The sequence below is a fragment of the Gopherus evgoodei genome, chromosome 3 (assembly GCF_007399415.2).
Source record: "Gopherus evgoodei ecotype Sinaloan lineage chromosome 3, rGopEvg1_v1.p, whole genome shotgun sequence".
Taxonomy (NCBI): domain Eukaryota; kingdom Metazoa; phylum Chordata; order Testudines; family Testudinidae; genus Gopherus; species Gopherus evgoodei.
Window position 1 is genome coordinate 174,705,539 of NC_044324.1, and position 27,145 is coordinate 174,732,683.

Below are 27,145 nucleotides of genomic sequence, written 5' to 3' on the forward strand. Positions count from 1 at the left end.
GTTGCTACCTACATTTTTCTTTAATTTCTGGACATCTGTTTCCAAGTGCTGTGTAACCTTGTGAAGCTATATGTTATATAATGGTCATGTGCTGAAAAAAAACCAAACCCTTATTCATTAAATATGTTCTGGCAGTGAAACACTAAGGATCTTGGTAAGTATTTGATGGATGTTAGTTAGCAGTCTGAGTTTAACTCAGGATGGTTTGTAACCAAAAGTTTCTACCATTTTTTATGGGAGGTCAGTACGAAATGAGTTTGACCTTAATACAGTGCCTCAGGTAGTCCTGGTAGGGCAGTGTTTGAGGGACATTGATGGGGCATGGAGGGAAGCTTGCAGTACTGGATTTCTGGATAAATAGACTGTCTCCGCCACTGTCAAACTGGCAGGTTTCACCAACCCTGACATCTGCCACAATTAATGAATAATGTGTTTGATGGCCTTTTGTAGTGAGTGAAGAACTTTGATCATTAAAATGGCCTATGCTTGTTTTTTCTTAGGGTGAGGGAGCGATTGACCACCTGCATTCCCTCAGTAAGATCTAAGGACCCCTTACATTTCCCACCTTATTACTCACCTTCAAGGTCCTGCATTGACACTCTTTTTATCTCTTTGGATAAAGGAACTGTATCAAAATCCTTGCAGAACCAATTATTACCACTCCATAATTGGTCATAGAGGTGACCTGTAAGTGATACCAGAAAATATGCACTTTTCCCTGTAGTATCTGAGCCTTTACCTTTTCTGCATCAACCCCTCCATTTCTTGGGAGGAAATTGTTAAATATAATTGTTAAATCTTTGTTTACAAGCTCTCTCTGGCTTTTTTGGTTTTAAATTACAGCCATTTTAAACTGCTGATTGATCAACTTATTGTGAGCGGGTGTCATTAGGTTTAAATTATTGTAGTGCTTTTTTGTGCATGCAAATGTAACCTTTTAATATCTTAAAAATATCTTCTTGACAGGTGATCACAAAATCAGAGATGATTGAATACTACGACGTGAGTGGCTGCTACATTCTTCGTCCGTGGACCTTTTTCATTTGGGAAACCATCAAGGATTTTTTCGATGGTGAGATCAAGAAACTTGGTGTAGAAAACTGCTACTTTCCCATGTTTGTGTCTCAGGCTGCTCTGGAGAAAGAGAAGACTCATATTGCTGACTTTGCCCCTGAGGTACACATCAGAATTCTGTTTACTCCACTCATGTACTACAGCTAACTTTAGCTAAACTGTTTCTTTTTAAAAACTAAGGACCGTGCTCAGATAAATGATGTAGGCAGATATTTTTATATTCTTACAACCAGAAGCTGTGCAAACAACTTCTGCTGCTGCTCCTAGTCCAGTAGGCAATGATGTCAAATATAAAACAGTTAAAAGTTTGTAAACCCTTCTTTGATATTGTTTTTGGAAGGGGCTTGGAGGTCTACTTTCCATTACGAAGAAGGAAAGCAATCTATGCAGGTGTCTGTCAGTTCTTGTTGGAACGATTATTTCAGTACTGCTTAGATTTGATTATATTGTTAGTTAATGAAGGTGATAGGGAACCTAGAACTTTAAGATCTATTTTTATTTTAAATAAAAATAAATCAAGTTGAAGGAAACTTAATATTTTAAATGTTTAGGTTGCTTGGGTCACGAGATCTGGTAAAACAGAGCTGGCTGAACCAATTGCTGTACGTCCTACAAGTGAAACAGGTAAGACACTAACTTGCAAGTAATCAGCAGTTTCTGAATGAGTAAGTGATACAGCAGAATCCTGTTGTGGTTTTGAGACCAGTTGGTGGCCTAATAGGTAGGATGCTATGTGGAACATTGGAAAAACCTTGCAGGAAAAAAATTTAATTTTCATCACAACTTGAAACATTTCTAAATGTTTCTAATAAACTAGCTATAAGTTTCATTTACACACAAATTGCAAATTATGTAAAGTTTTCTTATTTAATACTTTAGAAAGCCCTTTGACTGGAATTTTCTTTAATATTTTGAAGTTTTGGGGGTGAAAGGTTTTTATTCAATTTTGCTTTTAAGAAAAAAATGTCATTTTCATTGTTCATTTTGTATTTTACCTTATGGACCTCTTTTTTCATTAATATTCAGATTGTAAAGTCATTAAATGTAACTAAGATACAAAAGTGGAGCAACTCAGTTAAATCTGATACTATTTAGTATACTGTAATATGATTGTGTGTTATCATGAAAATTTCTTATTTAGCTGATTGTGTGTATGTATGAATCTAAATGCATCTAAATACTCTAGTCTTAGTGAAGGACAATGATTTAATAATATGAAAACTAACTGCATGTAACAAGTAGCTAGGTTTCCCCTTCAGCTTTGTAAAGAGTCACTAAAGTACATGTGTTTTGAGTTCTGAGGTAAGTGTGAAACCATTTTTGCTTCAGACCAGCAGCAAGCCACATATTTACCTGAGGAGTTGGAGCGAAGCAAAAGTATTCCTTTCTTTAAGGTTGTGTATCCGCTGCAGAATTTCACTTGTGTGGGACAGAAGATGTGAAAAGTGAAATCCTCACAATGGAGCACAAAGTATGTATGTTATAGTTGAGACATGTTCCTCAGATAATTAAAAAAAAAATTTTTTTGTTCTCTTCTTTTGCAGTAATGTATCCTGCCTTTGCAAAGTGGGTGCAGTCACATAGAGATCTTCCTATCAAGCTTAATCAGTGGTGCAACGTAGTGGTAGGTGCATTTAGTCAACCTTTTTTCTTTTTTAAAAGTGAAGCACATCGCAGGGAATTTGGTATACTTAAAACCTTTTCTAAATTTATTAGGACAATCATTCCATAAGAGATGGCATCATATCAATATTAATCAAAATATAAGCAATTAATATTTTCATTATGTAATGTGTTTTGGCATGTGGGCCTAGGTATATGCTTTATTAATAATTAAATAAAATACTAGTTTAAAAGGATCCCATTGTCCAAGTATGTTTAACTCCTTTATTTAAAAAAATCCAAATTTCTTTTTTAATCTCAATTTGGGATTTGCAGAGTGGCATACAAGTGAAAAATAGAGTTTTGATCAATGCCAAAGAAATAGCTTAATCTAAGTAGTTCACAGTTATGCTACTGAATTTGAATGTTTTTTTGAAAAAGTTCCTTTTCTTGGCAGCGTTGGGAGTTCAAACATCCTCAGCCTTTCCTGCGCACTCGTGAATTCCTTTGGCAGGAAGGACACACGGCATTTGCTACGTATGAAGACGCAGCAGAAGAGGTACAAACCACTGAATGTTTTTAACTATTACTGATCTTTGCTTTCAGAAAGTGACCTGACTCTGTAACAGTACAGGATTTATACTTATGAAAGAGAGACAAGGTGGGTGAGCAGTGAGGTGATCACTGCTTCCTAATGTACTTGAGTTAGTTTGCCACCAATTTTACTCCCCCCTTCTCCCCCACCCCCGCCCCACAAAGTGTCTGTTGGTACCAGGAGTACACTTTGCTACAAGAGGAAATTAGTATCCTGTCTATTTGTTTCTCCGCCACTGTGACATCATTGGGAACAGAGTGGATTTCTCATCCCTTATATCCCAAATTTGCCCCTCCTGTAAAGCTCCCAAACAGTCCTTTGGTCAGATCTTCTACAGATCTTCTTTTGCAGGCTTCAGGATGAAGCCCTTACCCTTTGACATCATGACGTCTCCTGCCCTTTCCTAGACTCTGCCTGGACAGACTCACAGCAAATCCAACTGTTTACTTCAGAATGGTGGAAACAGACCTGTTATGCCCAGCATGGTTTGTTAGCTGCCTGCGGTTCCCGTGATTGCTGGCCTGAAGTCCCAGCATTTTTTTTTTTAACGTAAAAAAATTGGACTTTTTAAGTTGAGGTTTTTTTTATTTAAATTAGTTTTGTTAAATTTGAAAATGACAACCTATGTGAAGCCTAAACTCTAAGTAGAACTTTGGAGTTACGAGCACCAGAGTTGCGACCTGACCCGTCAACCAGACACCTCATTTGGAACCGGATACATAATTAGGCAACACCAAGCCGCCCGCCCCCCCGTCCCTTGCCCCAAAAAAAGCAAATACAGTACAATATTTTGTTAAATTATATTTTAGCAGTTTACATTTTTCTTCTGCATAGTAAAGTTTTCAAGCTATATGAAGTCAGTGTTCTGTCGTGAACTTTTGAAAGAGAAACCATAACCTTTTGTTCAGAATTGCAAACATTTCAGAGTTATGAGCTACCTCCATTCCCCAGGTATTTGCAGCTCTGAGGTTCTGCTGTGTTATCTGTTGAAATAATTTAAATTCAGTACAAAACAAAATATTAAGCTAGTAAAAATTTGCTGGCTAAGCACCTGAACCAGTGTGAAGCGCTAACCCAGCTATTGAAAGCAGCAGCCTCTCCTGCAACTGTTCAGTTCAATGACTTGTTCATTCAAAGTTAAGAAATTGGTTGAGTTTTGAAAAAGCAGAAAAGCTCGTTTTCCTCTTCCTTTCCATGCATGAAAACTATGTGGAAGAGGCTTCAATCTACTTGTTTATAGAATCTTGAAGGACTGAGATACGAGAAATAATAAGTTCAGATCACTAACTAAGATAACTGATTTATTAAACAAAGGAAGATATATCATCAATTGAGAAATGTTTTTTCTTATGTATTCAGCTTATTTAAGTTTTATTTAATAAAAAAAACTTAATGCTGTTTTAGGACATTTTTAATGGAATTTGAATTTCCATTCAAATTGGTCTTGACACACATGACTATTTAAAATTTTAATCTAGTAAAAAGTTAGGCTATGTAATTGCTTAAATATTATTGATACAGTATATACTCCTGGTTAGCAAAAAGTAGTACAAAATTTAATGTAAAGGCTTTATATAGTTTAAAATCAACACGTTTTAATGGTTATCAATCTTTATTTAGAAAAATAACTAAAAAGTACAAATCTAAAATTTATGATTTTAATCAAGATTTCCTGCTTGCGGATTTAAGTAATGATTAAAATTGTTGATTTTAAATCAATCCTTCCTGGCCTATACAACTTTATTTCTTCAAGTATATCATATGCATGACATCTCAGTGCGGTTTAACTACTTGGAGAGTTTGAAGTGTCTGTGAAGTTAGTGCACCTCTACCCTGATGTAACTCTGTCCTCGGGAGCCAAAAAATCTTACCACGTTATAGGTGAAACCGCGTTATATTGAACTTGCTTTGATCTGCTGGAGCATGCAGCGCCGCCTGCTTCCCTCCTCCTCCTCTTCCCCCGGAGCGCTGCTTTACTGCATTATAGCCACATTCGTGTTCTATCAGGTTGCGTTATATTGGGGTAGAGGTGTATTTAAAGAAGAGGTGACACAGGATTCTCACTTCCTTAAAGGATCAACTTATAATTAATTATAACTGACAAACTAGTTAATAGATTGAAAACTGAAAAGTCAATGTACATTGCGTGCACAAACAGAGATGATATGCCGTATCTTCAAATATAACAAGCTTTGAATCCCTGTTTTGATTTCTGTTTTGCACTTAATCACATATGGAGTCTGACACCTGTGTAATAATGACTCTTTGTTTAATGGTTTCTAGGCTTAAGTATTTGTTTTACAGAAAACATCTATAAAACCTCAAAATGAGTGAAAAATAACATTGCTCTTTAGTTTTATTTGAAGAGAAAGGACAAGTAGGATGTTCAGGTTTTTATACAGTTGTAGGCCAGTCACGCCATTCAGCAATATTTTGGATTTAGAAAATGTTTGAAGAGTAACTCAATAAATCCAAATCACTGAAGTAACTTAAAGGTTTTAATCATAGGTATTGCAGATTCTTGATCTCTATGCTCGGGTGTATGAAGAACTCCTGGCAATACCTATTGTGAAAGGAAGAAAAACTGAAAAAGAGAAGTTTGCAGGTGGAGACTATACAACCACTGTGGAAGCATATGTATCTGCCAGTGGAAGAGCTATCCAGGTATATATTAATACATAATTTTTTTTTTCACTATTTTTGAAAGAAAGGACAGCAAAAAGGGTTGTTGCTGACCTTACACTTAGCAGTCAGTGTAAATTTCTATTGAGCAGAGACTTCTATATGTGTCTTTCAGGGAGCAACATCGCACCATCTGGGGCAGAATTTTTCAAAAATGTTTGAGATCGTATTTGAAGATCCCAAGATACCAGGAGAAAAACAGTTCGCCTATCAAAACTCTTGGGGCCTTTCAACTCGGACCATTGGAGTGATGACATTGATCCATGGAGATAATATGGGCTTGGTGCTACCACCTCGGGTAGCTTGTGTTCAGGTGTGTAAAAATGACTTGTCTAATTGGTTCAGATGGTGTAACTTTACCTCAGTCAAACAGCCTCACCTCTTTTCCTTTCCTGTCTTGCAATGGGATTAATCAGTATTTTCTGTTGGATGCCTGATGAAAAGAACGCTTTTTAATGTAGGGGTACTGAAAATAATACTTGTAGAGCAGTCTGTATGCAATCAGTAAGAGTTATCAGGTTGGTGCTCGAGTTATATTACTTGTGATAGAAAATTTAGAAGATATAGCTTGTCTATCTACCCAAAATTAGATTATTTGTAATACTTGATGAAAGTTTCTTAAATAGGGGTTTCGAAAGACGTTAACCAGATTTAGCACCACAACACTGTTTCCTTAAACATTCCACATCCTCAGCTCAACACTTTAAGGTTGATTCTTTTGGTATTTTTGGTATGGTACATTACAATAATTGGGAACAACTTTTTCCATTACTGTATATATCTTTTTCTTTTTACTTGTGTCATGTCACAGGTTGTAATTATTCCTTGTGGCATCACAAATTCTCTTTCTGAAGAGGACAAAGAGGCACTGATGAAGAAATGTAATGAATATCTTAAAAGGCTGCTCCGTGTCAATGTCCGCGTACGTGCTGATTTAAGAGACAACTATTCACCTGGTTGGAAGTTCAATCACTGGGAGCTTAAGGTAAATTTCTTTTCAGTAGATCTTAATGTATGTTCATGTGGACTTTTTTGTATTCTCTGCAGGCAAATATTTTCTGTCTAAAGTCCATTGAAAAATGGTCAATTGTTGATACAGCATGAATCACCACCACCCCCTCCCCCACCAAAACCAGCCCAGGGTGTCCACTATTCCAGACACCCATCCCCTCCCTGAGCCCATCCATGGGCCCTGCCAGCCCAGACACCTGCTTCTCTACCCCTCAGAGCCCCAGGTTCCAGAGGGAGAAACAGCCTGATGCTGGGTCCCAGGCTTGCACAGAGTTCGTTTTGCACTGCCACCACCTTCCTTAAGGGTGTGAGGGGAACTGGAGCTGTTGAACACTAGCTCTCTCCTTCTCCCTCTCCCTCTCCCTCTGGCGCTCTCTTCTGTGTGTGACCTGGGCTCTGCTGGGTCCAGCTGTCTCTAGTTGCGGCCAGCAGCACTGCAGCCCTTTTGGAAGGAAAGGAAATTCTGTGCAAAAAACATTAATTTCTGTAAAACTCTGCATTGCACACTTGTAAAATTCTGCCAAGAGTAACACTAGCTAATGATATCCTAGTTGAGCAGAATGGAAAATACAAGATGATCTTGCATGGTACCACTTTTAATAAAGAACACTTTTTATTTATCAGAAAGGCAACTACTTCATCACTCAAATACTATGGTTAAAAGTAGCTTCAGTCCTCAGGAAAACAGAGAAACTGCATATAAAACAAGATATCTGAAAAGTGAAGAGAATAAAGCAGACCAAGTATCAAGAACGGGATTAAATAAAATGTACATTACACTATACAGAAAGTAATGAGAAATTACAGTAAGACAAAATGGGGCTCTATGGCATTAGAGTTGGACGTTTGTGTAAATGTTCAAATGCCAAACTTCAGTATAAGATGATGTAGAAACCTCCTGTGCAGTCCAAAGAGTCTTGAAAAAAATCTCGCATTGTACCTAAGGAGTGAAAATGTCACACTTTATCCTAAAGCTCCATTTCTGAGTAGTGTGTTAAAAGTTAATGGAGTATGGTTATAATAAACAGTTAATTGTTACAGAGAGTCCAACAGAGGCAATAGGTTGATTTACTACCTTGGCTTACAATCATCTACTATAATACCTTCTGATATGCTTAAAAATCTGTTTATAAATCCTTTATAAATGATTCATAAGTGCAGCCAAAAATATCATGAAAAATGTCGGTCTAAAATGCAACTCCAGAGCTATTTTGAGAAGTAAGAGACTTAATATTTGAGTGTTTGTGCTCCCGGTATGGAATCCATTCCCCCCCCTCTTATAGTTGCAGTAATGAAACAAGATTCATAAATACTTCTATTTTTAAGTGTTTGAATTTTTTGCTCACAAAATTGAGGGGAATTTGTGCTGCCTTGAGCCTGGTGTGATATAGGCAGGCACTGTGTGAGCTTTCACACACAACTTTGTTTATAGACCTCTTTTTGACTTCTACAAAACTTATGCCATTCCAGTCTGACACCTCTTAAACAGAGATCTGCTACTTATACCAAATTGTTTGGTGATAGTCTCTCTTTCTTTTCGTTTGCGAAGTATGATAGAATTTCAACCTCAGTATCCAGAGAAGACAGCCCAGTGCATTAGCTTGCTATCCTAGAGAGAACTTTTCTTTGTCAGAATATGTTACAATATGAAAATGGTATGATGTTAAGGCCGTGATTTACAGGAAAACAGCACTTATTTTGCTTAGTCCCACTAAGTTCACAGAGTAAGACGTGCTTTTCACCATGAACAAACTAGAAAGGAAACGTGTATGTTTTTTTCGGGGGGAGGGCAGGGTTATATTTAGTTTTAAATTCCAAGTGAGACTTCTGAGGTTCTGGAAGATGCCAACTTGCTGACTTGTTTAATATTGTATAATTACGTAGTGTCCAGAGGTGCTAAGTGTCTTTTCTGCTCTGTTGCACTGGACACCTTCTAGACTTTTGGAGACAGTTCCTGCCCTAAAGACCTTACAATCTGAAAAGTTTTTTGACAATAGCTGTGTGTGAGACTCCCGCAAAGAGACTTCAGTCTGTGAGAAGGTTGCAAGTAGCTTCTATGGTGGCTTCTTCAATCCCTTTACAGCGTCCACTTGCTGAGCACTGCTCTTCATTAAGTCAAACTCTGCATGTGACCATTTCCATGCCTCTTACTAATGAGGTGCATCAGTCTTAGGCAGAGCTACACTACAAATTTACATCGGCGCAGCTGCAGCACATGAGGTGAAGATGCTCAAAGGCGACGGGAGAGAGCTCTCCCTTCAACTTAACTCCACCTCCACAAGAGCCGGTAGTTATGTCATTGGGAGAAGCTCTTTCACCAACATAGTGCTGTCTACGTGTGGGGTTAAGTTCGGTATAATTACATAACTCAGGAGTGTGGATTTTTCCCACACCTGAACAATGCAGGTATATGGAAGTAAGTACGTAGTGTAGATGAGCCTGAGAGCAAAGAGGTGGAGATATTGGGTATTCTCCAAGAATCTCAAATGGCTTTTTGTAGATGAAAAAACAATATTATTGTTACAAGTTTATATTATGCCAGGTGTTGATAGCATTTTGGTACCTTTACATCTGGCCTGGAATAGAAGTAAACATTTCCCTGTGTGTATAAGGAGATGAAAAGTCACAGGCCCTTTGTCATAAGGTTTAAGAAGCAATGGAAATATTACGTAATTAACTTCTCTTAGGCCTTCAAGTGTTCTGCCACCATCAGTATTAACATTTAGTGAAGCTGTTTTCAAGAACCTTTTTTTAAAACATTGTGCTAATACAGTTTAAACATGCTGTGCCAGGCCAATATTAGAATAAATCATTTATTGAAGAGTTATATTGAGTATAAATTAGTAAACCTATATTTAATAGTAATTTTAACAATCCTCTGTAATTAGGTCAGTTGTGTTCTAGCTTTGTTAGAATAGTGTCTAAATATGGTTGACATGCCAGTGTACATAACAAACAGTTAAATCAACAACCACCTGAAAAAATAATCATTAAGTGCAGCACACGGATAAGGATGGTTGCATGTGAAAGAGGAGCTTGGATAAACAAGTATATATAAAGTTATTCTCTTTTCCAGATTCTCTTTCCCACCACCATCACTGGTAGCCCAGTCTGGGCATGGGTATGCAAAGGATTTTCTAATCCTCATCTTTTCTTTGTTTCTTTTACTCTCGAGGTCAAACTTCCAGCAATTGAAAACAAAGTGGTGATTCCACTGCATTATTCATCATGATAACATTGTTTGAACACCAATAAAATTCTGTTTTGCTGTGGGAGAATCAATATTTCTTTCAGAAAGGAAAAGGCCTAACACCTGTGCTAGCTAAGTAAACAGCCACATCCACAAAAATTATTCCCTCTTGACTGGTTGCTGAAAATGTAAATCTAAATAGATTGTTTTGGGATCTTAGCTGGGAGGGATATTGTATGTATTTTAGCATACTGAAAGCATTTTGTTTTGTTTTTATTTTTTGTTTAAAGAAAAGGACTCTTAATTTGACCTTTTATTTATTATACTGCACTCTACGATACTGCAGTCTGCTGTAACAGGTCCTTTGTAACTTCCATTTCAAGAGTCCATAGAAGAACAGTGTGCTTAAACACATAAGTAAAATTAAATGCCTTAAGTCCAGGAGACATGCAAAAAATTGGGAGCTTTTCTAGGGAACTCCCCATAGGTAGCCATCTTTTATTCACATGTATAGCTTCATCTGGAAAGGAATCATCCAAATGAAAGAAGGCTATTTCTATTTCCTGTTTCAAACACTATCAGAGGAGTATAAAATGAGCGTAATTCAAGTTCATAAAAACCTTGCAGTAGTATTGTGGTAAGGCGAAACAATCAATACAGCTTTAGGCTTGCCCCAATCCTGAATTTTTTCAGGTATTAAGACAGCAGAATAATTCTCTTGTTAATCATATGATTGTATGAGAGTGAGACAAAGAGAAATAAAAATCATGTGTCAAGTGAATCCATACTGAAAAAAGCATCTTAGTGGATGAACTGTACTCTTTTGAGAATGACTGACTAGTTCTGCAGTTTACACTAATTTTGTATTGCATTATTTTTGCTTGTAGGGTGTTCCCATCAGGCTTGAAGTGGGACCACGAGACATGAAGAACGGTCAGTTTGTAGCTGTCAGAAGAGACACAGGACAGAAGTTGACCTTTGCTGAACATGAGGCAGAGGATAAACTCAGACACATTTTGGAGGAGATCCATGCTAACCTTTACAACAAGTTAGTCTACAAGGGAATAAATCATATGGCATCTGTGACCTGAAACGACTTTAATTGTAGAAGAGATTTCTTCATATTCAGATTTAACTGGAGAGAAAGTCATCAAGACAAGTCTTCTCTATGCACTGTTTCATTTTTCAGTTTGAGAAGCTCATTCTGATTGTCTCAAAAAGTTTCCCAAATGTGCCTGTGAAATAGAATTTTCAAATGTTAGCAACCCTTCAAGTTCAGATATTATGATATGATACTGACATCTAAAAATGAGCCGCCGTACTTTTTTGATGCAGTTATACTATGCAAGATTGTAGTGCTAGAAGACTTTTAGAATCCGTTCAAAAAACCAAAATTCTTCGATAATATTGGTGCTTACGTCTAGGTCTAAGGTAAAATTTTCAAAAGCACTGAAGTTCCATTTTCAAAAATGAGTGACACTTTGGCACCTACATCATATTGGCTTTCACTGGTACATAGGCTCTTAAATCACTTAGGCCCTTTTGAAAATTGTATCTGTAGTTACTACATAGGGTAAATCTCTGTAATGAGGTGATGCATAAGAATATGATTTTCATATTCTTGAGGCCTGTATATGTGAGGTGCAGGGTTATCAAGTGTGGTAAAGACAGTCCTGCTATTCTGATTTGAAGACATTATAAGATCATCCTTGATATAAACCTGTTTATATTTGGAGTATCAATTGACTAAGGTGTTTGAATGTCAGAAAATTACCTTCCCAAAGAAGTAAATGAGATCTGATATTCCCGAGAGTTAGGTTTAGCTTTCAAACATTATTATAGTACTCTCCACTCAATTACATCAGTCATAACCAGGAAATCAACTTCACTGGCACATCTCGGAGGTGATCTGGGTGATGCTTAACTTTTCTGTGGCTTCATCTCCTGCTGATTCTGCCAGAGTTTTCAGTCCCTTCACACTGTGGTACATGCTGAAAACATAAGACATGCTGTCCTGCCTGTTCTTGGCTAGTATTTTGTTCTTTTCACATCGGCTGTATAGGCTGAGCATATTGCAGCTGCCCCTTCTGTGCTCACTCAGACATTAACCTCACTTGCAAACCAAATAGTAGTGCCATCTCCCAACCCTTTGGGCTTGTCTAATAGTGTGATGGAACTGCAACAGCCTGAAGAGAGAGTTGTCTTTTAATTCATCAGAATTTCCTCTTTGGGGAACAAAAGCTGTTCAAGAATATCCTGATTAAGAAATTTCTTCTGTATTTGTACTTTTTTTCTCTTATAATTTGGTGTTTGATGGCTCGGCACAGTTGGTTCAGGTGGTGACTTCATTTAGAAGATGAGTACTCATGTCTGTCTTGTCTTAATTTATTTTCTTGTCTTAGAGCTTTTGAAGACCTAACAAATCATATGGTGGTGGCCAATAATATGGAAGACTTTCAAAAAGAACTTGAAGCAGGAAAGGTAAGGAGGTTCTGAATATACTGATGTCTGAATAAGTACAAGTTGTAATCACATTTGCTCATACATGAGGAACTTTTCATGTAGAGGTTGGCAACAAACTGTAAGTTTCCCAAATGCTACAGGAGTTCTGGTTGCTATCTGCGTACTAGAGCACAGTTTTGATTAAAATTTTCCACACTACTAGTCTTTAAAATATTATGTTCAGGCATTAGAGCAACTTTACATACCTGTTATCAAACAACATCATTTATTTAAAATGAGTATACTCCTTTTTCAGCAGGCAGTGACCTTAGCAGATCTTAATATAAATATATCTTTTATTTGGATTAAGATAAAATACTATAATTATTCCCCTATAAATAGTTTAAAAAAAAAGTCCAAAGAATGTACTACTTGCATCAATGAAAATTGGCCTTTCTATCCTGAACAGAAGCCATTGAGTGCATTGACAGGTGCAGGGCATCAAGAAATTAAGACTGATCATCAGAATAACTGATAGTATAACGGGACTGAATTATATTAAATTCCCTTGTAAGGCCACTAGCAACTTATGAAAAATTTTAGTTTTGGTGGAGCAGTTGAAGTTTAGATCAGCGATTAAGACTGTATTTCTAATGTTTAAGAAATATTTTATTCTTCCCTTGAGGTGCACATTGAACTACCATTGATTGACTTAAGGAGATCCTATTCCTGAAGTTCTATTACCCAGATCTCCGAGCATGTGAAAATATTTGAATAAATGTTCTTGAAGACTCTATCTAGTTAACAACTAAGATTCCCTGTTGGTGAAAGACTTCAACTGAGAAATAATACAAAAGAAAAAAGGTGTTAAAAAAAATGTGGGGTGCCAAGTTGGCTCTACTCTTAAAACGACCATACACTCTTGCTGAACATGTTCTTTAAGGGATTGGTACAGGGCCAGTGGGATTTATGCTGAATAGAAAAAAACAATTATTAGCAAACTCATGCATTACTTTTACCACCATCCGCCCCCTTATTCTTTTTTCCTGTAATTTGTGTGTCTCAAACTCATTTGCATATTGTCTTAAATTAGATTGTAAACTCTTCAAAGAGTCTGACTCTGTGTGTCAGTACAGCAACTAGCGCAATAGAGACCCTGACCTTGATTGGGATATATTTCTGCCCTCAAAATTTGGTGATTTAAAAAAAAAAAAAAAAAAAATCTGACTTGCATCACACCAGAAGCTAAATATACATCAAGTTATTTTGGACCTTCTCAAAAAGATTTTTGTGCTCAGCCCGCTGGTTCTGAAGTAGCATTTCACTAATGCAAACCTTTTCCAAAGCTGGCTTGGCCTACCTGATAAGTATAAAGACCTCTTTGTCCCACAAATAATCACAACCATTTTATTATATGCTGAGGCAACATCAATTTATGCTTTTAAAAACCACCCTTGGCCTCTGGTGGCCTACAGAACAAAGGAGAGACGTGAAAAACGCAGGCTTTCCCAAAATGTTGGGAGATGTGGTAAATTTACGATATGTCTAATGTGCAGCCCTGCAATGGCAGAGCTGTCCCATACAGCTGCAGCAAATCTGGTGAAGACACACTGTGCTGACAGGAAAGAGCATTCTTGTCAGCATTTAAAAAAAAAAAAAAAAAAAAAAAACACATCTCCCTGAGAGGCAGTAGCTATGTCTACAGGAGAAACTCTCCCACCCACACAACACTGTGCACACGAATGCTTATGCTGATGTAATTTCTGTTGCTTAGAGAGATGGAATATTCAGATCCTTGAGTGACATAAGTTTTGACGACGTAGGCTGCAGTACAGGCATAGCCTTCGTTACAAAATAAGCTAAGGAAAAAATCCATAAAAAGCAAAAATGCAGCTTAAAGCAAATATATAAAAAACGTAATGGTATTGTGAGCAAACTCTCTCATTATGGATTAAAGGCTCACCAGGATCTCCTGACATTTGCTTCCACGTCAAAGCCCCAAATCACAATAACTCTTTCTTCCGTGAAGAGGAGCTGGGAAGGGAGTAATATCCAACCTTGAACACCCCACCTCCCTTCACTTATTCAGATGCTGGAGAGCACCATGATAAATTACTAACCTAGCTAGCTCTGTATGTGGGATAGTACTAGATCATAGATTTCAAACTTGTAAATAAAACAGCTAAACTAGTTACACTTTATGGCATGGAAAATAAACAGTGTAGTGAACATCTTTGATTTGGAAAAGGAAACGTTCCACCTCTGAAGTTACAAGCTCTTATCTGAGTACCTGGATCTGAAGAATTAAAAGTTTGAGTCACTTCATCTCACGTATATATTAATGTTTGTGTCCTTTTTTTGTATGTTATTGTACAAAGCAGGTAATGTATACAAAAGTAGTAATTTTTCATGGAAACCCTCTTATTCAAATCTCTCTTCATTAAAACTTCACTATGTTGTGTTGACCACAGTCTAAAAGGAGATTTCCCAAGCTGATTTTCCCAGGCTAATTTCCCATGTCTTCCTGTATTTGGTGTGATTAACCCCTTAGACCATACAATCTTTGAGATGTGGACTTCTTTGCTTTTGTGTCTTAAGTAATAACTACATGCAATGTTTAATGAAAGCTGCATGAATGATCTACAACAGCACTTAAACAAAACCCACATTTAGCAAACTAGAAAGATCAATACAAGCACAGAATATTAGTAACTAACATTAGACACTTACTAGTCCCTCCTCCAAATTGCAGAAAATGAAAAAAGCTAATAAAAATCTGTATTTCTCCAAAGACTAAATGGGAGTTTTGTCCAAAGAGGAAAAAGTTTGTTGCATAACACAGCCCAACAAATTTATTTAGGCTTTGCGAAGGGGGGAAGAGAACAGAACAGAAGTATGTGGAGCAAATGTGCACTTAAGACTTTTTGACATATTAGCAACTCACTTTCAGCTATCGTCTTTGCCTCGGTTTTCCATAATCTTTTAAAAATATCTTCTTGGCTTTACAGTAACACTTCCTAACTTCTATTGTTAAAGTACATGAAGTGAAAAAATTAAGTGAAACATCCGTGGAAAACCTAGAACAGTTATACCTCTGAAACAGAAATTTGCTCCCCAGTTAAGTTTAAAAATACTGAACAATTTAAGTGGGCTGAAGTAGTTAAAGATGATTTAACAATATGCTTACTGCATCTTTTATTGCCTAAGTGCTTAATATCTTGTCTTGTATATCTGGTGTTCATTCTTAGTGTTTATGTAAGAAGAAAATATGCTGGTGACAATTCTCTTTACCTTAATGAAAATACTGAAATAAATCTCTTCATAATGTTGTTCCTCAAAAAATAGGAATGTATAGCACTGATCCTATAAATTATAATGGGACACTTCATTGGGAAAGCATTTCTTTAAAGTACGTAAATAGGTGTTGCTCTGTAATCCAACAGAGATATGGGAAACGAGATTTTTTTTTCTTTTAAAAAAAATAGCCTGCATATCCAGAGCTAGGAGAGAGAAATTTTTTGACACCTTTTCATAGATGTTAAAATATCCTGTTGCTAAATTTCTAATAAGCTAGCAACCATCACTCTTCAAATTCTGTTGTGAATATACACTAGAGTTCTACTGCATTTCACTACAAAGGGGCAACTGTCACTGTATATTTTCAGGATGAAAAGGCTATAAAAACCCTTTTGAGCTGTATTAATTTTACCTTTGATTGTGGTTATCATTAAGTTGAACCTTTCCAGTTTAGAATGGGGCAGAGGGCTGGACTACATAACCTCTTCATGTCCTTTGCAGCCCTACATTTCTTTGATTCTATGAGCTAACTTTGTCATCTGAGTTTTTAGACTGCAGGTAAACTATTCTGCTTTACAATAAAAGGATGTCCGACTTTCAGAAAAACTTTCCACCTACTAGCTCATTTAGGCGTGATTATGCAGCCAGATTGTCAAAAGTGCTCCACATTCAACCACTCCCACTGTGCTCTTTTGAAAGTCTGATTCCTGTTGGGGTGCTGAGCACTATCAAAAATCTGGTCTTCAATGTCTGAAGTGTTAGACCTATAATGATAGGGTTTGGGAGTCTCTCCTAAAATAATGCCTGTTTTGCTTTCACTGTATAAACTGTGCATCTTTCTTTCATTTCAGATTGTGCAGATTCCCTTTTGTGGGGAAATGGAATGTGAGGACTGGATCAAGAAAACTACTGCCAGGTAAACTATGTAACTGTTGAATTTAAGAGAACTTACATTTAACTTTCAAGTTGGGTATCTGAGTATAAAACAACATGAAAGTAACATTTCTTTAGAGCAGTGATACTCAGACCTCAGTGGTTCAGGAGCAAAATTACCAATCAACATTATCCAAAAGAGCCACAGTACTTTGAATTCATAGTTTCATTTATTATATTACTGTAAATTATTCTCACAGTAAAATGACTAACAGAGTATTGTTGTTTTATCAACTACAATTGGTTAGAATATAAGAACAGCCATACTGGGTCAGACCAAAGGTCCATCTAGCCCAATATCCTGTCTTCCAAGAGTGGCCAATGCCAGATCCCCCCCCGAGGGAATGAACAGAACAGGTAATCATCAAGTGATCCATTCCCTGTTGCCCATTCCCAGCTTCTGGCAAACAGAGGCTAGGGACAGCCTGGTTAATAATGTAGTAAAAATATCCTGATTGGTTAATAATTAAATCACACAATGTTTTAATATCATGTGCTGCAAAGACCCACAGGAGGCTCATTTCAGAGCTGCTTGCGTCTTGCGAGCCTCAGTCTGAATACCACTGCTTTAAAGAGACCCTCCTCATAGGATTCTCACTTTTGGGTCGGGTCTCGTACTCCAAGACAGAGCATTATTACTCCCTTAGCCTCAAAGTTTTTATTCAATGAAGTACTCACTGTGTGTGAGATTTCTTTCTTGTAAATCTTTTGGGAATTAAGAATATTAAATTTGCTTTCTATTTCAGGGATCAAGATCTTGAGCCTGGTGCCCCGTCCATGGGAGCAAAAAGTCTCTGCATCCCCTTCAAACCTCTAAGCGAGCTGCAGCATGGAGCAAAATGTGTCTGTGGCAAGAACCCCGCCAAGTTCTACACCCTCTTTGGTCGTAGTTACTAAGTTACTAGCGAAAACACCTTGTTCCTTATCTCTGAACTCAACTTTTTTTAATAAGACTGAAATCTCCCCAGATCTTATCAGTTTTGTGACTTTTTAAATAATTCAAAAAACAAAGCCATAAGAAACCATTAAAAAAAAACCCAGTCATCAGTCTTAGACTAGCAGTATTGCTCAGAATTTTCTGTAAACATCTCTAATAATAAATATGTATTGTGAGCTATAACATGGTTCTATCTTTATTTTTGTGTTTAGTGGAAAGATTTGGGTTTTCTTTGCTTGGTTTCTCTTTTGGTTGTGGAGGGTGAGTGTGCTTTCATGTACACACAACACAGATTTGTGAGGAAAAACTTGAAGTGTTGTAGATGATGTAACTAAACAAGGGTAATGGTTAAACTATTCTGCACCATGGAGTGTTTGTATTTTTTACAATGATAACGGTTTAGTTATACCAAAGGGCTGGCAGCTAGGAATTCTAAACCATACTTGCCACTAATTTACTAGGTGCCTGGCTTTGAACAAGACACTTAATTTCTGTTCCTCAATCTCTAAACTGGAGATGTTTACTTGTGTCTCATTGGTATTGCAAGGGTCAACGAATGTTAATCCTTGTAAAGTGCTTTGAAGATGCAATGGTATTGAGTATTGAATATTTTGTCATGTTTTATATTTTGGCAAGTTCCCTCACAAATATCCTGGTTTTACCTCTATTCCTCTCTCCCATGTATAAGTTCTTGAATGAAGCAGACAGGGAGTAACATGGGTCAGCAAAGCCCCCAAACCAGAGTAATAGGATGAGCCCCACCTCCACAGCATGTTGCTCTGGAGATCATGAAAGCCACGTCTCCAGTCTTAAGTTGGTTGGAGTTCAGTCCTTTGGTGTGAAGAGTGAGTGGAGCCAGCGAGATGCTCCCTATTCTGACACCTCTGAGTGAAAATCCACTTGGCATTTACTGCTTCTCGCACCAGTTTCCTGTGCACCTTCCCTTCACCATAGGGCTCTGATATATCCGAGGGAGGGAGGAATTAGCCAGTGGCTAGGAGTGCAGTTCAGATTGCACAGGCTCAGTGGGCTTGTCCATTGCTTTCCTGTGAATCCTTGGCAGCCTTGGCTTCCAAACCCAGCATCCTGGAGAGAGAATCAAACAGACACTCAACAAACTTAAAGTGGAGTTTTACCCTCCCACAGGCTTGTCTCCTGCATGTGTCTCCTGGGTTCCAAATTGATTGGGGTTATTTCTCATGCACAAAAATGTGAACTCTGGCAATCTTAGGTGCAAAACTCACTTATAGCCTTATTCTGAAACTTTTATAGTCTTCTCAGCTTTTCAAAAGGTAGTGAAATGCTATTTTCACTTCATGTGAGTCCATGATTTAGTCTTTCGTATTCAGAATGACTGAGTACAATACAATGGCTTTTTTAATGGGAGACCAGCCAGGTTTCTCACTGTATTATTGAACCTAGAAGCACATGTATGTACCAATTACTGTTTCTTCCATACTATTTCAAACAGTGGGAAAGTTCTTTTTCAAGTACATCTGACAGGTTCTCATCTCAAGAGAAAATTGTACTGATAAAACTTTGAAATCAAGTCCCATGGTTTTGGTTTTTGCAGAATTATAGCAATCAGGAGATGGTCACAGCGTGTGCTGCTTCATGCCTCAGTGGGATATGGGGTACTATTTGTGTTTCAACTTAAAAATGGATTAGTTAGAAATACACACTTGCACACATATATATAGATAAAGATAGATAGATAAATAAAAAGTAATTTTCCGGTGAACATAGTAATTGCAACATCAGATCAAATCAGTGGTACATCAAGTGTAGTATTGTCTCTGATAGTGGTCAGCACCAGGTTTCAGGGCATGTTTGTTTGGGGTTGGGTTTTTTTATGTGGACAATTGCAGAGTAAACTGCTCAGAACAAAGTTTCTTCCTAATCCCTGTCAGTCAATGGTTGTCTTACGCTCTTTGAAGTGTTTGTATCTATCCCATTTCCAAAATCCCTCCCTCGCTGCAAAAAAAAATAACCCTATCTGACATAACTGGATGTTCTGTGTTGAATCATTTTTAAAGTTACATTTGATCTTGACATATGCAACAATTCATATCTATGTTGTCCTTGCAGGAATCTACCCAGTAAGTTATAATATTTATTGCTGTAGTGCCCAGAGGCTCCAATTTGAATCGGGAAGTCCCCACTCTTATAGAATAGATGCATACGAGGACATAGTGCCTACCTCATTATAAAGCTCTGATTATATTTGTTTTAAAACTTGCCATTTGATTATGATACTGGACTCAAACAAATGTATATGGAAACTGGATTTTTAGATCAAATTCGAAATACTGTTATACATCCATTAATAGCTTGTCTGGTTAGCACTGTTCCTGCTTTGAACTATCAGCCTCTGGTGGAGCTTAGACAGGCTGAGGTTCTGCCAATTTTTTGAATAGCAGGAAAATAAAGTGCCTACTAGCAGAATATAAAATTGATATACATGGGATTAGTGGGAGAGAAGATTCTATCTTTTCAAATACAGAAAAGAAGAGGATCAGGTATCACATCAGACAGCAATATATGACAGTACTTACTGGTAATTGAAACCTATTCACAAAGCATAGAATTTTTTGGCTGAGATCAAAGCAATTTCTCTTTTGCAACTTGATCAGTGTGGCATAGTAATATAGAAGAATCATCCCTGGTAGCACCTTTTATTCCTCCTGGCATCAAAGATTTCTAGGGATAATCCTCCTTATGTCCAATCTTTTCTGTTAAACTAGTTGTTTAACTTGTTAGACTGGTTGCTATGGAGATGCTGGTAATGACTCCTCTGAGGTTGAGGTGTCCTTAGATGCCCTAGCGAATTAACTTTTCTAATCCTCCCATCGATTTGATATCAGGGGTGAAATTCTTATCCCCACTCCGGCCACTCTATGCTGAGTAAAGGTGCTGAAGCAGCATAAAGGGCTGGGCTCTAAAAGTGCTGGAGAATTCCCCCAATATAGGAACAGTGGAAGAAGCTACAGTTTGTCTTTCAAGGACTTTCAGAAATCCCGGTTGTAGGGGGTTGCCAGAGGTGGGGATGGGTATTAGAAGGGCATGTTAGCAGTAGAACCAAAGTGCACAATCTTGCAGAGATTGAGAAGCACAGCTGCCCATAACCATGAGGTGACAAGTGAGACAGAAGAACAACACAGGGAAGATCCAATAATAGCAAAAGTTACATTAGTAAAGGTGCGTACCAGCAAGTTGCTGAACATCCTCATCTCCTGCTGAAGTGCCCCAGGGTATTGGCCCTAAAGATTGGTTCAAATGTCAGATGTTCTAAAATATGGAAGCTGTATCCAGGTTGCCTTTCCTTGGTTCTGCCCACTGTTTTTAGTGATCTCATAAATATGACACAATCTATCAATTATTTTGATTAAAGGGGCAGCATGCATTCAGTTATTTTGATCAGAGATGAGAATAAACAAAATACGTTGAAGGCATTGAGAGCAGCTCAGCTCTAAGAACAATCTGCCATAGGTTTGCTATGAAAACATAACGAGTCAGGAAGAGAACCCAGTCTTTCGCAAGAGTAGGTTCTCATGCACTTCTTTCTTCCCAATTACAGCAGCATTTGAAGTGATGACTTCTCTGCAGTGCTTTTCACTGACTGAGGGGGAGAGGTTCTTTTTCCGTACTGCAGAAAGCACATCTGGAAGCACCACTTGAGCTGTTCTGTAATACTTTATGGAGAGACCATTCCCATCCTGTTAGTATGAATTTGACACTCTACTGGCATGCAAATCTGCAAACTCTTCTACCTTTAAAAATGGTAAATCAGGACACATTGTAAAGAATAACCAGAAACAAGAGATCCCACTAAGGCTGATGAAATGACATTGTCTTCCATTATAATGGAGTTTCTGATCACTTAAGAAAACTGAAGCAACCCTAACCATAGACAATCTGAGTAAAATACTGTGGTGGGTTGATGATGTATTGTAATGTCTGTGTATCACCCATCACCTACTGGACAGAATCAGAAAACTTGGTTGTCATAGGATCTAATTTGCTATCTGCGGCTGGAGAGATGCCTTTAATTCAAGGGGCTGCTTCTGATGTAGGTGGATCTGAGTCCTATCCTGACTTGTTGCTATAACATATTCTGTTGTGCAACATAATGACGGTAAAATCAGTTCATCCCCTGAGAGAATCCTTAATGAAACATGGTAAATCAAACTAATTAAGCATGAAACATGATCAATTAAACCAACATCAGCTTTAGTTCAGGAAGTTGGGCCCCTGATAAACTATCTGTCCATGATGAACAAATTGCTGCAATGATTCAAACTTCTAGAAGTGTTCCAGCTCCCTGGCACCTGAAGGCAAAACAAAAAGCATAGGTTCAGTTAGGGCATTAGCTAAAAGGTTTTTCATAGAACATGGTGGATCTTCACTCAAAGTAGTCTTCATCCCGTTGCAGGCTTTCTTTTTTGGTTCAGAGTAACTTAGCTTTTCTGTACTTGAATGGGAATAATACCTATTTTTGGAAAGGACATGGAGATTCATCGTGAAAGAGTCTCAGAGGTAAACCCTTCAGCAATGAGGTGATCATGCTTATGAATTGTACATCATGAATATCAACTCCATGAAAGTAACAGATAATGGAAATGTGAGGCAAGTAGATTACAGGCTCCTGGAATGGGTGACTGATGCAAATTCTTGTGTTTGGAGTCCAACCTTCACTGGTTGATTAATGGTGTCCCCACTTCCCTCCAGCTGAGCTCGCCGTGTGTCTCCTGCAGTGAAAATCCCTTAAGTTAAAGGGAAGCCTCCCGCAAGCGGAGTTGTGTTGTGTGTCTTTCTCTCCTGAAAGTTCTCCCAGAAACACCATGCTGTTCTGTATTAAATATCTAACTCTTTCCTCTGCTCTGACTATCCAAACCTGGATGCCCTGTGTCTGTCTTTATCCATTCTGATGAATACCAAAGAAAAATAAATGTAGATTTCTGAGGTTGTAGAGTGAAATACACTTTCACAGTGCCCAATATCATATAATAATGAACCACAGGGAAAAGAAAACAATGGAGAAACCATAGGAGAAACAAATTTCAGTGTACTCACTATAGTGAGCCAAAGCCTCTTAGAGAGAGGATGGCTGGGACAGCAGCTAAGTTCAGAACTAGTTGTGGGTCAGCTACAACCACTCCCTTATCGCTTACACACTGTATTCGACAGCAATTGCTTATCCCAGTACAAGAGTGAGGATATTAGAAGGGAGCTAGTTTCCCATTCCATAACTTCTCCCTTGTTTTTGGGGGTCCAAATGGCTTTAGCGTTTCTCTGCTCAGTTCAGTTATGTGGTATAGATTTATTTTCTTTTAATAAAGCTGTAGGGCTTCTGCCTAATTTAGAAAGTGCCATCAAACCAGTATCTAGATTCTTAGGAGATGAACATGGAGATGCTGTGAACATTGTAGGATGAATATTCTCTCAGGGTATGTCTACACTACAGGATTATTCCAATTTTACATGAACCGGTTTTTGTAAAACAGATTGTATAAAGTTGAATGCACGTGGCCACACAAAGCACAATAATTTGGCAGTGTGCGTCCATGTACCAAGGCTAGCGTCGATTTCTGGAGCGTTGCACTCTGGGTAGCAATCCCGTAGCTATCCCATAGTTCCCGCAGTCTCCCCCACCCATTGGAATTCTGGGTTGAGATCCCAATGCATGATGGTGCAAAAACAGCGTCGAGGGTGATTCTGGGTAAATGTCACTCATTCCTTTCTCCGTGAAAACAACGTCAGACAATCATTTCGCGCCCTTTTTCCCTGGATTGCCCTGGCAGACGCCATAGCATGGCAACCATGGAGCCCGTTTTGCCTTTTGTCACTGTCACCGTATGTGTACTGTATGCCGCTGACAGAGGCGGTACTGCAGCGCTACACAGCAGCATTCATTTGCCTTTGCAAGGTAGCAGAGACGGTTACCAGTCATTCTTTACTGTCTGCTGTGCCATTGTAAATTGGCGATGAGATGACGGTTATCAGTCGTTCTGTACTGTCTGCTGCTGTCATGGGTGCTCCTGGCTGGCCTCACTGAGGTCGGCCGGGGGTGCAAAGACAAAAATGGGAATGACTCCCCAGGTCATTCCCTCCTTTATGTTTTATCTAAAAATAGTCAGTCCTGCCTAGAATATGGGGCAAGTGTACTAGAGATCCAGTGTATCAGAGAACCAGAGAGCACAGCCGCTCCATGTCAGATCCTGCAGAAATGATGAGCTACATGCCATTCACGGGGGGTGCCCCTGCAACAACCTCACCCGTTGATTCCCTTTTCCCCCAACCCTCCTGGGCTACCGTGGCAGTGTCCCCCCATTTGTGTGATGAAGTAATAAAGAATGCAGGAATAAGAAACACTGAGTTCTTAGTGAGATAAAATGAGGGGGAGGCAGCCTCCCGCTGCTATGATAGTCCAGGCAGTACAGAATCTTTTCTTTAGACATGAAAGGGGGGGCTGATGGAACTCAGCCCCCAGTTGCAATGATAAGGATGGTTACCAGCCGTTCTGTACCATCTGCTGGGAATGACCGGGAGTCATTCCTATTTTTACCCAGGCACCCCCGGCCGAACTAACCTGTGGACAGCCAGGAGCACTCATGAGTTGATGACAAGGACGGCTATCAGTCCTTTTGTACTGTACCGTCTGCCACTGGGGAGGGGAGGGGAGAGGATGCTGCTGTTCAGTGCCGCAGCACCACGTCCACTAGCAGCATGCAGTAGACATAGGGTGACATTGAAAAAAGTCAATAAATGATTTTTTTTCCCTTTTCTTTCAGGGGGATGGGGGAAATTGATGAGATATACCCTGAACCACCCCGGACAATGTGTTTGACCCTACAGGCATTGGGAGCTCAGCCAAGAATACAAATACTTTTCAGAGACTGCGGGGACTGTGGGATAGCTGGAGTCCTCAGTCCCCGCTCCCTCCCTCCGTGAGCGTCCATTTGATTCTTTGGCTTTCCGTTACGCTTGTCACACAGCACTGTGCTGTGGACTCTGTATCATAGCCTGGAGATTTTTTTTCAAATGCTTTGGCATTTCGTCTTCTGTAACGGAGCTCTGATAGAACAGATTTGTCTCCCCATACAGCGATCAGATCCAGTATCTCCCGTACGGTCCATGCTGGAGCTCTTTTTGGATTTGGGACTGCATTGCCACCTGTGCTCATCAGAGCTCCACACTGGGCAAACAGGAAATGCAATTCAAAAGTTCGCGGGGCTTTTCCTGTCTACCTTGCCAGTGCAACCGAGTTCAGATTGCTTTCCAGAGTGGTCACAATGGTGCACTGTGGGATACCACCCGGAGGCCAATACCGTCGATTTGCGGCCACACTAACACTAATCCGACATGGCAATACCGATTTCAGCACTACTCCTCTCATCGGAGATGTGTACAGAAACAGGTTTAAAGAGCCCTTTATATCAATATAAAGGGCCTCATTGTGTGGATGGGTGCAGGGTTAAATCGGTTTAACGCTGCTAAATTCTGTTTAAATGTGTAGTGTAGACCAGGCCTCACTTTGTCTCACTGTTTGGAAACTTCACTTACAATATTTTGCACAAATTCCAAAACAGATTATATCTTTGCAAAAAAAAAAAAAAAGGTAAAATAAGTTTTATGTTTTTTTCCCCTTATCCAATACTTTCCAGATAAATATTCCAATCACTTTAAGAGCAGCTGTCCCTCAGTCTCTCACTGCTAAAGTGACAGAATGCCCAGTATTTGAGAAAGGAAGTAACTATTTTGATAGCAGATTCAATTGTATTTAGAGATTTCAGGTGAATGATCTGTTCAAATCCAGGTCTTGCTTTAGGTCCATTGCTAACTACTGACACCTCAGGGTGGGATTTTTCTAAAGCACTCAGCTTTGGCCTAATTCTGCTCCCAAGGAAATCAAGCTGAGCACTTTTTCAAAATCCCACTATGAAATTTCTTGTGTGTAGTAAAGCATTATTGTGCTTTACAGGAAGAAACAGCACACTGCAAATACAGCTAGAATGCGAGAAGTAATGTTTGGAAACAGATGATGTAAAACAAACTTTAGCAGTAATTAATCACGGGTATCAGTTTCGTAATTAGTTTAAACAGGTACTGAGCAGGGTACAGGCAGGACCATCGCTAGTGGTTTGAGAGCCCTAGGCGCACGGCCATTTCACCTCCCTGCGCGCTGGTCCCCCGGCTCCGCTGCGGACGGTGGCTGCTCCCGCAGCTCCGGCGGAGCTGCCACAGTCGTGCCTGCGGGAGGTCCACCGCAGCAGCGCAAGCAGCCGACCCCCCGCAGGCACCACCGCGGCAACTCCACTGGAGCCGCCTGCCGCCCCCTCTGGCAAAATGCCGCCCCCTAATAATGCTGGCACCCTAGGCGATTGCCTAAGCTGCCTAAATGCAAGCACTGGCCCTGGGTACAGCGTAGTACTTTTAATGAACCAGCTCTAGATGCAAATGTACCAACTGGAATGTAAATATGAATTAAGCTTTGTAACTGAGGAAACTGAAATGTGAATGGATCAACCAATGAATAACAGCAATATAAACATTATTTTCAGGTACACAGAACACCAGGGTAACTGTCCAAAGGGTTGATGAGAACTTTAGGAAGTGGAGGAAAATTAAATGCACCATAGACCCTGGAACAGAGTGATAGTGAACAGCAAAAGCCAGAGGTTGGTACAATGATTCAGTGGTGGAACGATCAGCAAGAAATGTTAATCCTGGTGGTGGGTTCTGTTAAATACTTGCAAACATTGGGGTTAAACAAAATATTTCATATATCCCTCAACACGGGCAGAAAATGATAGATGGGAACTGGAGATGAACTTTCTGACTGCAAGATAATTCACGTCAGTCAAAATGCATGCCTGCAATGGCACACTGTGGTTATTAACCATCCAACATTATTGTTGTCTGAACCGTATTTGACTGTACTGCATGCTGTTCTCTTCCTCCCTTATCTCATGACTAAACTCATATGTACACAGATGGGCAATTTAAGTTGTAAACAAAAGGATGATAAAATCTTCAGGGCAGGCATGTTGTCATCTTTTATGTCTATCACTTAGCATACTTCTGGCTGCTTTATTTTCTTTACAGGAATCATTGAGCTGAGTGCATAAAGGGACATGCATTTGCAATGAGAATTCAAAAGGGGGATCCATTGAAAGTCTTTCTGTTCTCCTAGCTATGCAGGCACAGGTTATTTTGATTTAGAACTAGGCTTAGCCCCAAGATTCCTACATCCCTTCTCTTCTAGTTGGTGAGAGGTTTATAAGCAGAAAATAACTCCTAGTGTGTACAATTCTCCAAGTACACAGTTTTTGAGAATTAATACCTGTGCATGTAATTGTTAGAATTTCCCATCTGCACATGC

The 27,145-nt window shown here is 38.9% G+C and overlaps 1 protein-coding gene and 1 long non-coding RNA gene across 7 annotated transcripts in view; one reads left to right on the forward strand and one right to left on the reverse strand.

Moving 5' to 3' along the window:
* EPRS1 (glutamyl-prolyl-tRNA synthetase 1) overlaps positions 1 to 17,944 on the forward strand; it is a 65,166-nt gene extending 47,222 nt beyond the window's left edge. For all 6 annotated transcript variants that reach the window (XM_030557481.1, XM_030557482.1, XM_030557483.1 and 3 more), the window contains 11 exons: positions 967 to 1,176; positions 1,626 to 1,698; positions 2,619 to 2,698; positions 3,134 to 3,235; positions 5,780 to 5,935; positions 6,069 to 6,266; positions 6,765 to 6,938; positions 11,042 to 11,202; positions 12,557 to 12,635; positions 16,745 to 16,809; positions 17,573 to 17,944. In XM_030557481.1, coding sequence (XP_030413341.1) covers positions 967 to 1,176; positions 1,626 to 1,698; positions 2,619 to 2,698; positions 3,134 to 3,235; positions 5,780 to 5,935; positions 6,069 to 6,266; positions 6,765 to 6,938; positions 11,042 to 11,202; positions 12,557 to 12,635; positions 16,745 to 16,809; positions 17,573 to 17,723 — 1,449 coding nt within the window. In that variant the 3' untranslated portion in view covers positions 17,724 to 17,944. The remainder of the gene's footprint in view (positions 1 to 966; positions 1,177 to 1,625; positions 1,699 to 2,618; positions 2,699 to 3,133; positions 3,236 to 5,779; positions 5,936 to 6,068; positions 6,267 to 6,764; positions 6,939 to 11,041; positions 11,203 to 12,556; positions 12,636 to 16,744; positions 16,810 to 17,572) is intronic.
* Positions 17,945 to 18,425: 481 nt separating this feature from the next.
* LOC115649012 overlaps positions 18,426 to 27,145 on the reverse strand; it is a 28,552-nt gene continuing 19,832 nt past the window's right edge. Inside the window, exon 3 of the long non-coding RNA XR_003999714.1 lies at positions 18,426 to 18,849. This is a non-coding gene — a long non-coding RNA (uncharacterized LOC115649012). The remainder of the gene's footprint in view (positions 18,850 to 27,145) is intronic.